Below are 16,996 nucleotides of genomic sequence, written 5' to 3'. Positions count from 1 at the left end.
TTTCCAATGGTATAACAGTAATTTCTAAGTTATATTATCATAAAAAAGGCAATGATACTTACCAATAAACCTATTGAAGTTAAACTAATATTTAGTTCTTGGTTATGAAGTCCAAAGCTACCTGCAACATCTACAACTATCTGTAGGCAAGTACAAGGCATTGTTGGTAGAAAATCTGTCACAACTAATTGAAGACACTGGAATGCAGTTCGTATCAAGGATTCTCTGAAAACACAAAAGAAGTGCATACTGATGCATTTAAAAGAAAATTTGTAAAAGCATATACCTCACAATAATTTGAACCAAGAAAAATTTTATCTCAAAATTTTAACAAGAAAACCCTTCCTAATATAGATCATATAGTAATTCACATTTATAAGTACAAAAGATATGCTTACTTAAACTAAAAATAAAGAACCTCAAAGTAATAAATAAAATTAGCAGATTAAGAAAAAGGATATGAAAATGAGTACTAGCAATGCATCATTTCCATTTGTCTTTTACACCAAGTAACCAAAAGAAAACTTGAACAATGAATGAGAATGGGAAACTGGCACAGCTACTTTTCTCTCCACTGTATGCACAATATCTTACACGATGCCAAGCACATGTAAATAAATATAACTTGCTCAATAAATGAAAATTTACTCAATAAATGGAAATGTGTTCTTCATTCTTTTATAACTATACAATTATCTTCTTTAAATCTCTAGTCTGTAAGAAGAGTGAATTTTGAATGAAAAAAATAAAAAACATTTGGTTTTGGAGAAAAATTCTGATGGTAAATAATGAAAAGTACAGTTATAGTAACTGTCTTTTACTAGTATGTCATATATTTTCTAAGTATTTTACACATATTAGTTTATTTCATTTGCCCCTAAAGTTAATTTAGTTAAATAATTCAAATCCATTTCCTCTTACTCCTAGAGAGCATTTGTAGACCTTTCTTGTTTCCCACCTTAAACTCTTGCTGCTGTCACACTGCTATCTGTAACATCTGCATATCTGATCATATCATTCCTCTGTCTGAAATCCTAAAATGCCTCCCAAATGTATTCAAGATAAGTCCACAGGTTGGGACTATAGCTCAGTTGGTAGAGTGCTTGCCTTGCATGCACAAGGCCCTGGGTTCAATCCCCAGCAATACACACACACACACACACACACACACACAAAGATAAATCCAAACAGTTTACAAAAGCATCAAAGATTTTTACATTTTGGCTCTGCCTCCTTCTACCTAGAGTCTTAATAATTTCATGGCATAATAAACCACTTCAGTGGATTCTATTTTAAGGCAGGAGCTATTTATCTGTGTTTTCAGAATAACTAGTGAGCACAATATCTGAAATACACCAAGCACAGAGTAAGTGTTTAATAAATAAATGAATGAAAAAGTTATTTTAAAGCAATTTCTTAGATTTCCTCATACACACAGGGAAGTCACACTCCTAAAGGTCATTTCATAGCTTATTAATTATTTGTTTTAACAAATCCAATCTTTTAATAAGTCTAATCTTGGGGTATATTATAAAGATTTTTAAATGGGTTTATCTTATTGTAAATAAGAACTTTGTATTCCAATATAGGGTCAAACAGCAGTATTCCTATCCTTTTAAAACAAAGGTAATATCTAAAAATTCCCTGTAGCCACTTGGGGGCAGGTTAAGAAAACTATTATGAGTCTTCGACTTACATAGAAAGGACATGCATAAAAAATTACTATTACTGCAAGATTTTTAGGATGGATTCCCCTTCTATTTGTATTATTTTTGGGATATTATTTTCAAAAACTTACCCTTGATCATTTCTGATTGCTCCCATGACTCCAAGAACCAATGGCCAACCAGGTCCAAGACTGTCTCCCTGACTCTGCAAAATCTGCAACACACATTCTAATTGCTTGAGTCGTATGTCTGGATGGTTAATATTGGACATCTCCTTTAATGGGTTCAATAAAAGCAATTGCAGTCTCTGAAAAGGGGGAAAGAAACTAATTAGGAAGAGAAATTCAAAAAGAGGAATTCTTTATTGCTCCCTTTTTCTTATCTTTATTTTTTTTTTTAGACAACATCTGACTGTGCTGCCCAGACTGGTCTTGAATTTCTGGGCTCAAGCAACACTCCTACCTCAGCCTCCTGTGTTAGGTGTGCACCACCATGCCCAGCTTATTGTTTTCACTGCTTGTTAAATTCACCACTACTCAGTCAAACAGAGTAAGCAGAATTTTTTTCTACTAAAATAAACATTGAATATGACTTCTCTAACAGTATTCATTAGAGATTTATTTTGTCATTCATATTTTTAAGTGAGGAAAAAAGCCAAGTCTCTAAGATGCTAGATTTCAAGAAAAAGGCAGGTACCTTACTTTAAAAGATAATATAGAACCATATAGAAATCAATTTCATTAAAGAACATACATCTCTAGCAATATTTGAAGAGTAGAAAATAATTACCAATTACTAAAATCATCTTTCATTTTCTTTATTATATATCATATGTACTGAAATTTAAAATTCCCAAGTGTGACAGATTAAAAGGTATATAATGTTTAGAAAATGAATAAGTATGGCAAACTCTATCAAAGGTGACATAAAACCATGAAATTTGTTGGAGACCAAACAAAAGTGCTTGATTCTATCCCATTCAGTGTCTGAAAGCATTTGCTTCATTTTTTAACTTTCTTCTCTTCCAGGGCTCAATTATTTGGTTCACTGACTAAACAAATATTTATTAAGCTCTAACTGTATACAAGGTTTTAAGGTGAACATCAAAAATACTGAAGTAAATGCACAAAGGTTTTCTTCTTTAAAAAACTCAAATAGTAGAAAAATGTATGAAATCACTAAAATGTAAGATGTAAAAGAATATGTATCTTTTCTGTCTTGTTGACTACTCTATTCCAAGAGCTATACTTAATAATTACGTGTTCAGTAAATTTGTAAAATAGCAATACAATAAGATGTGGAGACAATGGGAATATCCATTAAATGGCTCATTCCTACTCAGTCCTGAAGCAGTAGAACTTTGGTGGGCTTTTAAAAACTGTTTTTATGATTTAGATGTGGTGTCCCCCAAGAGCTCACATGTGGGACAATGCAAAAGGGTTGGGAGGAGAAATGATTGGGTTATATCCTTAACCTAAACAATGAATTAATTCCTAATGGGATTAACTGGTAACTGGAGGCAGGTGGGGTGTGGCTGGAGGAAGTGGTTCATTGGGGACGTGGCTTTGGGGAATATATTTGTATCTGACAACTGGAGACCTCTCTGCTTCCTGATCACCATGTGAGCTGCTTCCCTCTGCCACACACTCCGCCATAATGTTCAGCCTCACCTCAAGCCTAAGGAATGGAGTCTACTGTCTGTGGATGGAGACCTCTGAAACCACGAGTCTCTGAAAAAAGCCTTTACTCCTCTACCTTTAGTCACAGCAGCGAAAAAGCTGATTGAAACAACTTTGTAAGACATATGTGAATGATAAAAAGAATCAAGATGATGAACATTTTAAATATACTCTGAAAGTTAAAAATAACAAAATTTAAAACATAAAAATCTATTTTATTGTGTTTGTTTCTTTTGCCATTTGTTTTCTCCCCATGTAGTACAGCAAAAGGAAAAAGTCAGAGATGTAAGGAACAAAAAAGTCAAAGCTCTAAAATAAAACCTTAGCACTTCATGAAGAGGAAAACTTGTAGACCAGAAGACCAATTCTACAAAACTTACTAACTTAATTCAGTGTCCTTCATGAAGTGTTTAAAATTCTTTAAGAAGACCAAACATCTCTTACCTTTAGCAAGAGATCAGTAGCCTAAATATAAAATAAAATATTAAATTAAAAAAAAAACCCTCTATTGGGCTGGGATCGTGGCTCAGTGGTAGAGCGCTTGCCTAGCACATGTGAGGCACTGGGTTCTATCCTCAGCACCACATATAAATAAATAAATAAAGATTTGTCCATCCACAACTAAAAAATATTTTTTTTAAAAAACCCTCTATTAGAATATTATCTACTTGATAAACTAAGAAAAATTACATATGGAAGAGGATAATTTCATACTAGTATTCTTTTTTACCTGGTTCTGTGAAAGTGGAGGCTCATGGTTAAATGTTAATCCTGCTTTAATAAGTGAAGTTAAAGCTTCTGCTCCCCATTCTCTCATTCGAGAGTTTGGATGCTGGCAGACCTGAAGGTACATATGTTGAAAAATTAAATATTTAATTTGTATACATAACTATGAATCACACATCAATTTGAGCAAAGAAAATAAAATATTACATTTTCTTTTCACATTTTAAAAATTACATCAAGTGTTCAGTAAGGATTGGAAGAAAACTTATATCCAAAATGTCAATAAGCTTACCTTCTGAATAAGGGCAAGGGGAAGCAACAAAGAGAAGACAAAAGAAAAAAGGTGAAACTAAAACAAGGCACAGAAAAGGAAGGATTTCATAATAGTAAAGGACACATCATCAGAATAAACACAAACAGCAAGCTGATACTAAGGTTTTCTTTCTTTTTTCTTTTCAGTGCTGGAGATTAAACCCAGATCCCTGCAAGTACTCTTAATACTGAACTACATCCCTAGCCCCAATACTAAATTCTTAATTTTCATAATCAAAGACTGTGATAAAATTTTTAAAATTTTATTTGTTGCCATTTTGATGAGATGATCCAATCATTAAGAAATCAGCACATATCCTTTAATTATTCTTAAAAATAATTCTGATAAAATAGGAGAAAAGCTTCAGTATATCAGTTTTTCTAAGAATAATAACTTTTTCAGGTTTCTAAAATAACAAATGACCTTGATAACATTAACTTGAAATGTATATAGACACATGTACCAACACCAGAAGCTGATTATTAAGCAGCAACTAATTATTAAGAGTCCCCCAACTTGAATGCAAGATAATGTGAATTCAGATAAAATTCCCTGACCCAATCTATAGTTAAAAATATCAAATAGGTTTTCCCCTAATAGGTTACCTCATAATTGTAGCAAAATCTGTAAATGAACAGTGTTTACTACTACCTCTCAACTCTACCTGCCCTGATGGATCAAGAAACTGAATAATAAGCTGCCAGTTGATTTCTCTGATATTTATCACTTTAAAAATTTCACCCATTTTCATCCAATAAAAGCAATCTACTCCCTCACCAAACCAATTACTACATAACATTAGTCCTTAGTGAAATATATAGATGTAAATACACAGGAAGGGGGCAGGGGAAGTTAATAATTTGGTTATCTGGAATACTAGCTCAATGTGGTTGCCTTTATTAATAAAAAAAATAAAATACAATATTTAGGAAAGAAAATATAATATTTACCTCAAGTAGATGACCAGTTAGAGGTCTCCATAAAATTTCTATTCGGTGCATGTTAACTAGACCAGTTTCTAACAATTTGGCAACAGCAAAGAGAGATGGTTCCTAGAAAGAAACATATCGCATTTTAATATTAAAGGAGAATTCTGGATACTTGGACTGTAAATAAAACAGAATACTCTGAAGAGCATGACTTTAATTATCATATATAAAGTTAGCAATAAATATAACAAAACCCACTGTCACAAGACAAGCCTTTCTGTCATCCTTAAGAATTCAGAATAGCTTCTAATTAGACAATTTGATTAAGAACACTTTTATAAGGAAAGGATAAAAGTCCAAAATTACACTTGATATAGAGAATAGCTAACAATAAGAGTACTTCATCTAAACATCTAAAAATCTGAAGTTTTTTTTAATATATACGTCTAACATTTTTGTGGTACTGACAATATCCAATATGGAAATGTTTAATATCTTTTTTTTCCTTAATAGAAATCAGTGAATTAAGTACATTAAGGTTTTAAGACAAACATGACATGATTGAACCTTCCTGCATGTGCTAATGTGGAGGTGCCTACAAATTTTAATGACAGAAAAACTAATGATTCTAGAGAAAATATAGTATTGTGGTTGTGACTTATGTCTGTGAAGTTTTAACTGTCTGGGATTTCACCTTAGCTTTGCCATGTAATCAGCTTTGTAACCTCAGATAAAGGACTATCTCTCCTGAACTTTTTAATCTGTAATATGGAGATAATAATAGTATAGAAACTACCTCATATCAGAAAGTATCTGACACATAAGTCCCCCTACATGAGGCCTAGTATTACTTCTTCCTCTCCATCTTTATTGTAGCCAGAGTATACACAGGAATCCAGTCTAGCATTTAAAAGAACACAAAGATGCCTGGGATTCAGACATAAAGAAATTTACTCAATAACCCTAGAATGTAGTTGGCATTTGTATTTCTTAAAAACTCCAGAGATGACTTTGATAACACTCAAAGTTTTGAAGCTTTGGAATGAGAAATACATCCAAACGCTACCATTAACTATATATATGATCTCAGGCAACTTACTTAAGCTCTCATGCTTTCATCTCTAAAAAGAGAAGGTTACCACTAAAGCTCACAGAGTTGTTTTAAATGATTAAATGAAATAAGTTAGTGGCTGGCATACAGAAAGCACTCAATGAAAAATAGGTGCTTTAATACTTCTGTTATTGTTATACTGAGCTAGGCAATATGCTTCATACCATCACTTCATCTTCTAAGAATTTGTGAACCTTACAATAAATTACATCCATAACACATTAGTGAAAATTCCCGAAATGAAAACCAAAAACAAGATGTTGGTCACTTTAAAGCCACATTTCTACAATAGGATCCCTATATTTAACTCACTCAGAACAGATGACATTGTTACACCTATTTTCTTAACAATGTAGATAATTTTTAACTTATTTTAATATCTGCATATTTACCACATTTATACTTTTTATAGCAGTCACAACTGAATAATGAACTTTTAATAGCCTCCATCTAGAAATATTTTTATAATATCTGTATTTAATACACTTATAATATAAATATACTTGAATTCCCCCCAGCTTTTCTGTTCTGGAGAATTGAACCCAGGGCCTTGTGGATTACTTGAATATTTTTATAAAGTTTTTATTTTCATTTCATAGTTGTCATTTCACTTTACAAAATCGAATCCTAAAATGGAGAGATATGAATCCATTCTCTAAGAAATTATCTCCATGCTACTCAGTATATTCATGTTTTCAACATTTGTTCCCTCTAAGCCTTCCTTAAAAGTTACATCTGCTCCTTCTCCTCTCTTGAAACTGTATTCTTCAAAGTTAACAATAACTATTAAATACCAAAGCTCCCGTTTTTCTCTCATTGATTATGATTTCCTGTAAAGTTTTTCTCTTTTGATTTTCATGAACTTGTCTCTTTTAATCTTTTTTGGGGAGAGGGGTACTGTGGATTGAACTCAGGGACACTTAACCACTGAGCCACATCCCCAGCCCATTTTTGTATTTTATTTAGAGACAGGGTCTCACTGAGTTGCTTAGGAACTTACTAAGTTGTTGAGGATGGCTTTCAACTTGAGATCCTCCTGATTCAGCCTCCCAATCTACTGGTACTACAGGTGTAAGCCATCATGCCCAGCTTGTCTTTTTAAATCTAAATTCTATCATTCCTTCAATATCTAGCTCCAATCACACTAATTTCGTTTGACTAATCCTAACTCATTTCAATAGACATGTGTAAGTATCTCACGTAACAATGAATTAAGGATTACTAAAATAAGGTTCCCATCAAATAATATCTATATTATTATTATATAGATAATATATAATATTATATATTATATATTGTAATAGGTACCAGGGATTAAACACAAGAGCGTTTAACCATTGAACCACATCCCTAACTCTTTTTTATTTTTTATTTTTGAGACAGGGTCTCACAAAGTTGCTCACAGCCTTGCTATAATTGCTGAGGCTGGCCTTGAAACTACGATCCTCTACCTCAGCCTCCTGAACCACTGGGATCACAGGCATGTGTTATTAAGCCTGGCAATATCTATCCTATATGTTTAGATACTCACACCAAATTTACTGTGATTTAACCAGAGTGAATCTGTTTATATCTTATTTGAAAGTAGAAACCTATTTCTTCTATATCTTCCAGGAGAGTGTCACGTACATAGTAAGCATACTGTGTTTGTTACATGAACGCATAAATTCCCAACACATAATAAGTTTGCATATATTTCAAGGCACTCTTTAAAATATTATAGTTTGGTTAAGAATTTCAAGGGTGGAGGATTACTCATAAGATCAATAAATTGATTAGTTTACTATACTTTGTATCCTTGCCTGAATTTGGAGCAAATTATAATACATATATTCAAACACTTATATGCTTATGTAATTATCCAGTTATATGCTTTAATGTATGAAACTATGCTTTAATGAGAATTTCTTCTTAGAAGAGTGAGTCACATGAGCCAAGGTGACAAGCTACAATACACAGAATTGAGGATTAAGGAGACAACATATTTTTGGACTATACATATAGATATGTTAAATAAATTACTGGATTATTTTCATGTAATTTGTAAATGATCAAACAATATTTCATTTATTTCAAAATATAGAAAGGACTTGCATTCTACCAGCAGGATACATCTCCAGCCTGAGAGCAGGTTATCTGAAATAATTATTTACTAAGATATAAGCCCATTTTCCTGTGCTTTCCAAGTATAACAAAGTGAAATTTTGAGTATAGAAAGAAATATTTCTGAATGTCAATATTCAAAACTATTGTTCTATTCATTTAATCAATAAACAAAAAGTTTAATTTCAAAGTAAGGAGAGTCACTACCTTTAGAAAGAAATAAGTAGGTTCTCGTTTTTGATCCCAATGAAGGCAAGAAAAACTGAGTCATGTATTCCTTAATTTAAATACTATATTATTCTGATCACAAATTCTAATCACAAATATTACATTTTATGAAATCTATTTATAAAAATTGTGTTGCATTTATTCTGTGGGGGGTGTACCAGGGATTGAACTCAGGGGCACTCAACCACTGAGCCACACCCCCCACCCTTTTTTGTATTTTATTTAGAGACAGGGTCTCACTGAGTTGCTTAGTGCCTCACTGTTGCTGCTGGCTTTGAACTCGCAATCCTCCTGCCTCAGCCTCCCTAGCCGCTGGGATTATAGGTGTGTGCCACCATGCCCAGCTTGCATTATTCTTTATAAAAATATGTTTTAGAAATATTCACTACACGAGCCAAGTGTTGTGGCACACACCTGTAATCCCAGTGGCTCAGGAAGCTAAGGCAGGATTATGAGTCCAAAGCCAGCCTGAGCAACTTAAGGAGGCCCTAAGGAACTCAGCAAGACCCTGTCTCTAAATAAAATATAAAAAAGGGACAGGGATATGCTTCAGTGGTTAAGTACCCCTGGGTTTTCAATTCCTGGTACCAAGGAAAAAAAAAAAATCACTACATCAGCAAAATAGGCACAATTTAAATCATATTACATATTTAAACAGATAGTAAAACAAATCATGACCTCTTTACTCCCCCTTCTACAAATAAAAACCAAAAATGGTAAAATACCTACCAGACTATTATTAACAAAGTATTGGTTCTACTAGCAAACCACTAAGATCATAATATTTTATATGACTAAATAATGTACTACATTTAGAACAAAAAGGCAGAATACCAGACCTTATTATTTCCATAGGCCATATCCATTGCTTCTAGAGATAAGGAACAGAGTGCATTTATTAAATGATGTAATGATACATCATCAAGATACCTAAAATGAAAATGAAGAAATAAGATACTTTGATCTAAAATACAGTTAGTAAAATACTTTTCTATCAAGTGTAAAATTGACTCTTACTGTGAGCTTTCAAACAATCTTGAAAGTATATTGGAAATCACTGGTAAATCTGTCATCACTGCTGTTGTCAGAACCTAAAAGAAGGATAAAATTAAATATAACATGATAGTTTTGGAAGCAATAATTAGGGTAAGAAAGACTAGAGCTTACTGTACTGGGTCCTTCTACAGCTCTTCCAGGTTTCAAGGCACCACCACTACTAGGCTTTAATCCCAGAATCCATACAAGATGCTGAAAAATTAAAACAAAACAAAGAAATTTATAAAGCTATAAAAATTCTAATAACTAGAATTAAAAGCAGCAGTAACTACTATAACTAAAATTAAAATCAGTAATTAATATTCATACAAAATAATTATGCTAAGTATAAGCAGTAGAACTTAGGCCATTACGAGAAGCACTCTATCATATCCTATAATATAAGCTATGTCATTTATTCCTTTATAACTTCTCTTTTTTCATGCTTACTCTCAGAAAAGGTCTGCCTGAAGCACCAACAGATAAGGTTTAATTTAGCTGTTAGCAATTATAGGTAACAATACACTGACCTCTGACCCAAGTAGTTGATAATCATACCTGAAGAGTTGCCAAGACCAGTTGCCATGATGTTCCAAGAACAGCTCCATGACAATGTGCCAAGTTAAGTAGAGTTCTCATACACTGGATATTTTTGGAAGTTAGCTATATTGAAAAAGGATGTATCTGCAAGATCTGTTAAGCATTCTTAAAAATTAAAATTTATTTAGGGTTAGGTTTAGGGTTAGAGATAAGGAGTGTGGTAAGAATGAAGGAAAGAAGGACTGTATAGAGGGAAAAGAGGGGTGGGAAGGGTGGGGGGGAAGGGAAAAAAATAGTGAATCAAATATCATAGCCCTATGTAAACGTATGATTACACAAATGGTATGCCTTGACTCCATGTACAAATAGAGAAATAACATGTATCCCATTTGTATACAATAATAATAAAAATTAAAAAAAAATTTAAAAAAAAATTAAAAGTTTATAAAGCAACATTAATGCATTCAAGGACTTTTCAAAGAAAAACAAAAATATTAAGAAAACAGGTTTGAATGGTTTTACAAAAAACAAATTCATCTGACTAAAAGCTACGTTGTCATGTTGGTTACATCGTGAACTACACTGTTAACTAGTTTTTCCTAAAACTACTCTCCACATAAAAGAAAGTATCAAGTACAGTAATGCATTTTGGCAAATGAAAAAAAGGGTAAAACATGTTTCCTTCATAATTAACTGGTAACCAAACAAAACACAGTATATTACCATTACTGTCCCTTGAGGTTGGACTGCTAGAGGCTGACCCACTGCCACAACCTGCTGGTGAGACTCACTTGATGGACTTATCATCATAACACTTTGGCCTTGAATAGAATATGCTAGAATACAAAGGAAAGCCTAAATAAGTAAAAAATACCTTTTATATTGTAATCAGAATAATAGTATATTTTAAAATATTAATTTGATTAAATCAATTCCACCAAGACACTTAAACCCAACGATATCTATTATGAGTACGCTAACATTATGAAAACTCATGAAGTACAAAACCTAAGACAAAGTAAGCAAATATTAAGTTGTTTTCTATATCAGCAGTAAAAATTTATAAAACTCTGGTTATTATCTTCATAAGCAAAGCAGAACTAGAACAAATTAAGTATTTTAAACATGTATATGGAGTATACATTTATAGTTAAAGTCAGAGATGAATATATTTTCAGTTTGAAAACTTTACTATTACATTAAAATATATTATATATGCTTTCAAAATATTCCACATAAATAAATTTTTGAAGGTGAGCTTAACCTAAGTGGTTACAAACATTACCATTCTATTAGCTCCATTTAATACAAAATATCAACCACCATTTCAATATTGTTAAAATTTTTAATGGACTTTCATTTTTATTTTGTTTGCACAATTATGTTTTAAAAAGGTATTATTATCCTCCCTCACTCCCACTTTATTAAAGAGATGAAAAAAACTGAAGCTCAGGAACAAGCCCTTCCCAAGGTCACACATTCAATGAGTGGAACAGCAAAGGTGTGAATTCAGAATTTCTATAATCATTTCTCTATGCCATACCACCCAACAGGATACAGAGAAGTTTATACAAGCTTAAGTCTTACATTTATTAGAAAGTGTAGCTGCTGTGGTGGTGTTCAATACAGTAAGGGCATAATGCGGAGGTAAGGAACCTTTGCATATTGCAGTTATAAAGGCATCTCTTGAAGTTACAAGGCCTAGTCTTCCACAAAGAGCAGCCATAGTCAGTTCAGCTTTTAAGATATTCTCAGTAGCAGCCTCATCTGTGCTGAAAAGATAAGGTATTTTATTTAACTGATTAACTTATTTAAAATTGTATTGTAAAATATGACATGAAATTAGGTATTCAGTAAAGTCTTAAGAAAACCTACCAAAAATATCATCAAAATCAATATACTTAAGAAGGAATTTTAACCAATTAACATAAGATCTGAATTTAAACTGGATAAATACAATGTACACCACAAACATTTATTATCAAAAAAATGACCAAGAACTTAAAGATTTAACCTAACATACTGAGCATTTTAAAAATCACTAAAAAGTCTACAATCCTAAAAAATATTAAAAAATCAAAGAAATTGAATATGATCATCATCACTGCAAAAAGTGTAGTATGTCTTAAAATGAAAAGAGTGTTCTATAATTTGGGATTATATTTTCTATTAAAACATTGTGACATTATAACAATTCTGGTAAAGGGCAGGGCAAGAACAGGATGAGGAAGGGTAATGGCTGAAAAAGAATAAGGTTCTTGAAGAAATGATAAGAAGATAGAAATTTAATTATCCTGATTTGATCACTGCACATTATATAAATATTTTATCACACTGCATTCCTTAAATATGAAAAATTAAAAATAAGTAATAATGTTCATTCTGTATAAAACACTAATATTAGAAAATAAATTCTTCAAACTCAAGTAAACCATTTAAATATTTGTTTAACTGCCATGATCTAATATAAAACTTACAAAGATTTAATACCTGGCATCAAGAAGGAGTGAGAGTGCAGCAAGAAGACCACACCAGCAAGCATTCACCATTTCTTCCCAAACGGCTCTACTAACTTCAAGGAAAAAATAATAATAATACTTAATGAAAACAATAGATGTCAGAATATTTAATGATACATCAAATTCTAAAATCTCCCTGGTTAACTGGCAATATGTCAAATATTTTATCAACTCAACTGGTAAATACTAAACATCTTATATTTAAAATATAACTGAATAAATAAAAATTTAGGTCAAATGTGGTTGTACACACCTGGAATCCTACCTACTCCAGAGGCTGAGCAAGAATATCACAAGGTTCAGGCCAGCCTTAGCAAATTTGTAAGACACTCTTTCAAAATAAAAATAAAAAGGGCTGGGGATATAGTTCAGTGGTAAAGTGCCCCTGGGTTCAATTCCCAGTACCAGAAACAAACAAACAAACAAAATTAAAAGCTACACTATAGTGGCTTAAAACTTCATGATGTCTTAAAACTAAGTTGTTTGAAAACATCAATTACAAGATCTTTCTATACATGACTCATACCTTTTTAAAAATATATAATACCAGTTCCTATTTCCTTCTCTATTAGTCAAACTTTTAATCTCTGGGACCAGCTCGGAGTGAGGATGAGGTATGCAGTAATAAGCTGGTTTTGACAGGATACTGATTATATACACTGAGTGTCATGCAAATAAGCAAATACATCAAGCAAATGAGAGTGGGATACTGAAGTTACAAATATGAAAAGGTAAAAATAAACCCAGAGGTACCGAACTGGAACCAGAAAAATTAATGTGATGTCATAGTATTTAATGAGATACACATTTTTAAAATGTTGAGATATGTGTTGCTGTTGTTGTTGTTTCGTGTATGTTTCCTATCCAAGTAGCACGACACATACCCAGTGCCCATGTGTTAGTTTCAATACTATTTTCCAAGACTTGGAAAACTGATTAACATCTGAGCTGAAAAATAAACATTCAACATCAGTTTGGAACATCTTATTTTATCAAATAGTGAGAAAGTGCTTAGATAAGGTCTAAAGGACTTGAGACACACTGAAAGGACAAAAGGGCACGCCTATAATCCCAGTGGCTTGGGAGGCTGAGGCAGGAGCATCACAAGGTTCAACACCAGCCTCAGCAACTTAATAAGGTTGTAAGAAACCTAGTGAAACCCTGTCTCAAAATGAAAAGGGCTGGGGATGTGGCTCAGTGATGAAGTGTCCTTGGGTTCATTCGTGGTACCAAAAAAAAAAAAAAAAAAAAAAAGGCACAAGGGCTAGCTTCAAAAGGGTCAATCTGAGCATCAAACCAAATAATGATAGTCATAGATTTAGTCTCTTGAAAAAAATTAAAATCTATAAATCTACATTAAATAAAATTAAAATCCATGAATCTACATTAATATAAGTGAGTAATTTTTTTTAAAAAATAGTCAATGAGGTAGAAGAGAAAGAACTCTTATAATAGAAATTTCAATATATTTTGTTAGAAAAATATTTGACTTTACACTAAGGAAACCTGGCTGACCTGTCAGTCATTGATAAAAGTAAATATCTCCAATCATGAGACATATTGACTCTGTATGCTTCCTAATGTACTGGCACATTAAATACAACTCAACAACCTCTCTGTGCTAATTCTGCAAAAAATTAATAAATTAAACCTGATTGTGAAGGAATGTAAGACAAAAGCAAGCTGGTTCCTCAGAAATGTCAAGGTCACATAAAACAAGGAAAAACTAAGGAACTGTGTTCCACACTGAAGAAAAGCACAGACACATGGTGATTAAATTCAACATTTAAACCTGTACCCATAAAGGACAGTACAGGAGCAAATGGCAAAATCTGAAAGAGTTGTGGGATTAGCTGTTATTGGATTGATTCTAATTTCTGATGGTGGTTGTACTATAGTATGTTGGAGACTATCCTTAGTTTTAGAAAATTCACACCAAGTAATTAAGGGACAATAAGGCATCATATTTACAACTTATTCTCAAATAGTTCAGAAAAAAACAATGACATGTAAATAAATAGAATAGTAAGGTAAATACAGTAAAGTGTTAACAATGGGGAATAAGGGTGAATGACAGGGAAACTCTGGTTTACCACTTCTCTGTAAATTTCAAAATAATAATTAAAAATACAGAATGATAATACACACCTATTTCCTTATCCATTTGGTCTGATGTTGACTGTAAATCTTGCTGTTCTGATGACTGTATTGGTGAAGAAGCCCCCTCTGTGGTAGACTGATATTCTGTTTCAACCTCTCCTAACTCTCCTTCAATCATACTAGTGATTCCCCGAACAAGATCTAGTAAACAATGGAATGCCACAGACATGGCATAACCTTCTGGTATAGTTGGAGGCTCAACTTTATCCAGCATCTCTAGGCTGAAATTATGAAAAAAAATCAAACCACTAATGAGAAACCAAAGTCAATAAAATATAAACTCTTTCCACTTTTTATACAGCACGAAAACTGATGTTAATAGTCAAAATAAAAGGATATTATTGAGTTTGTTTAATTTGGAGGAGGATCCATTTACAGTATTCTAAGAAACCGATTAGAAAAATTTAAGACCTGACCCCTGCCATAACTAATTATTTTAATTTTTGGGCTGGGATTGTGGCTCAGTGGTAGAGCACTCACCTAGCATGTGTGAGGCACTGGGTTTGATCCTCAGCACCACGAAAAAATAAATAGATAAAATAAAGGTTCATTTACAACTAAAAAAAAAAATTTTTTTTTTTAAAGATAATACCATAAAGAATAATCCAACTGGGAATGAATTAAGAGTACTGGGACAACTGGATATTCACATACGAAAGAAAGACAATGAACCCACACCTTATGCCATACACAAAATTAACTAAAAATGAGCCAATGACCTAAATGTAAAGGTAAAAATCTTCATGACCCCAGATTAGATAATGGTTTGTAACATGATACCAAGAGCGCAAAAAACAAAAGAAACACTGGATTCAACAAAAGTTAAAACTATTGTGCTTCTAAGGGTAGTATCAAGAAAATAGTTACTTGGTAGCAGTTTTTAACTCAAGTCTAACTAAGATTAAGCAACTGAACCACTAATATGTACCAACTCGGCTTAGGTAATCAATAGAAAAATATTTAAATTATTATCATTCTGTGTGTGTGTGTGTGTGTGTGTGTGTGGTGCTGGGGATTAAACCTAGGGCCTTGGGCATACAAGACAAGCGCTCTACCAACTGAAGTATATCCCCAGCCCAAAATATTTATATTATTGATCAAGAAATTTAAATTTAAGCTCAAATGGGGAGATAAATCCATGGGTTTAATATTTACCATGCCAATTATCACAAAATCACATAGTAAACAAACCAGTGCTGAGCATCTTGCTCAACAGATTCCTGTTCTCAAAGAATACATTATCTATTAGGAAAACACATCTAAAACAAAAATAATTCTAAACAACAGAAACTCAACTTTTAAATTCTAATTGTTATAGGTTTTAAGTGTTATGATAGTTAAGAAAAAGGGTGATTTACATTTTCTATTCATGCTAAATACCTAAAACAATTTTCCTCCAAATTTTTCATTGGTACATTACAGTTGGACATAATAATGGTGGGATTTATTGTTAAATATTCATACCTGCACATATATATCAATATAATATGGCCAATATCACTCCTAAGTATTTTCCCTTCCCCTTCACTTCTCCACCTCCAGTTCCTTTTCTCTGCTCTACTGATCTTCCTTGGAATTTCACAAGATCCCCAACCTTTCTTTTTGTTCTTCCTCTCCAGCTTCCATATACAAGAGAAAAAATATAACCCTTGACCTTTAGAGTTTTGGTTATTTTGCTTAACAAGTTCTTGAGTTCTATCCATTTTCCTGCAACTGACATAATTTCACTTTTTGTCTGAATAAAACTCCATTGTGTATATACATTTTCTTTACCCATTCATCCATTGATGAATTGGTTCCATAGTTGGGCTATTATGAATTGTGCGGCTATAAAGATGGGTATGCATGTATCACTATAGTATGATGACTTTAATTCTTTAGTATAAATACCAAGGAGTGATATAGCCAGGTCATATGGTGGTTCCATTCCTAGCTTTTTGAGGAACCTCAATAGTGATTTCAATAGTGATTACACTAATCTACAAT

At 32.5% G+C, this 16,996-nt stretch overlaps 1 protein-coding gene across 6 annotated transcripts in view; it reads right to left on the bottom strand.

Annotated features, from left to right (window-relative positions):
* Positions 1–16,996, bottom strand: part of Mon2 (MON2 homolog, regulator of endosome-to-Golgi trafficking) — a 108,701-nt gene that overhangs the window by 45,383 nt on the left and 46,322 nt on the right. For 4 of the 6 annotated variants that reach the window (XM_047551609.1, XM_047551611.1, XM_047551614.1 and 1 more), the window contains 13 exons: positions 14,999–15,231; positions 12,822–12,903; positions 11,919–12,103; positions 11,055–11,167; positions 10,350–10,454; positions 9,924–10,004; positions 9,774–9,847; positions 9,596–9,686; positions 5,336–5,437; positions 4,365–4,367; positions 4,077–4,187; positions 1,799–1,974; positions 63–225 (listed from right to left, as the gene is read on the bottom strand). In XM_047551609.1, the coding sequence (XP_047407565.1) occupies positions 63–225; positions 1,799–1,974; positions 4,077–4,187; positions 4,365–4,367; positions 5,336–5,437; positions 9,596–9,686; positions 9,774–9,847; positions 9,924–10,004; positions 10,350–10,454; positions 11,055–11,167; positions 11,919–12,103; positions 12,822–12,903; positions 14,999–15,231 (1,519 nt within the window). The remainder of the gene's footprint in view (positions 1–62; positions 226–1,798; positions 1,975–4,076; positions 4,188–4,364; positions 4,368–5,335; positions 5,438–9,595; positions 9,687–9,773; positions 9,848–9,923; positions 10,005–10,349; positions 10,455–11,054; positions 11,168–11,918; positions 12,104–12,821; positions 12,904–14,998; positions 15,232–16,996) is intronic. The other 2 variants (XM_047551610.1, XM_047551612.1) reach the window with 1 other exon arrangement.

Source organism: Sciurus carolinensis, chromosome 4 (genome assembly GCF_902686445.1).
Source record: "Sciurus carolinensis chromosome 4, mSciCar1.2, whole genome shotgun sequence".
Taxonomy (NCBI): domain Eukaryota; kingdom Metazoa; phylum Chordata; class Mammalia; order Rodentia; family Sciuridae; genus Sciurus; species Sciurus carolinensis.
Note: the sequence above shows the minus strand (reverse complement) of the source record. Positions and strands in the feature narration are given on the sequence as shown.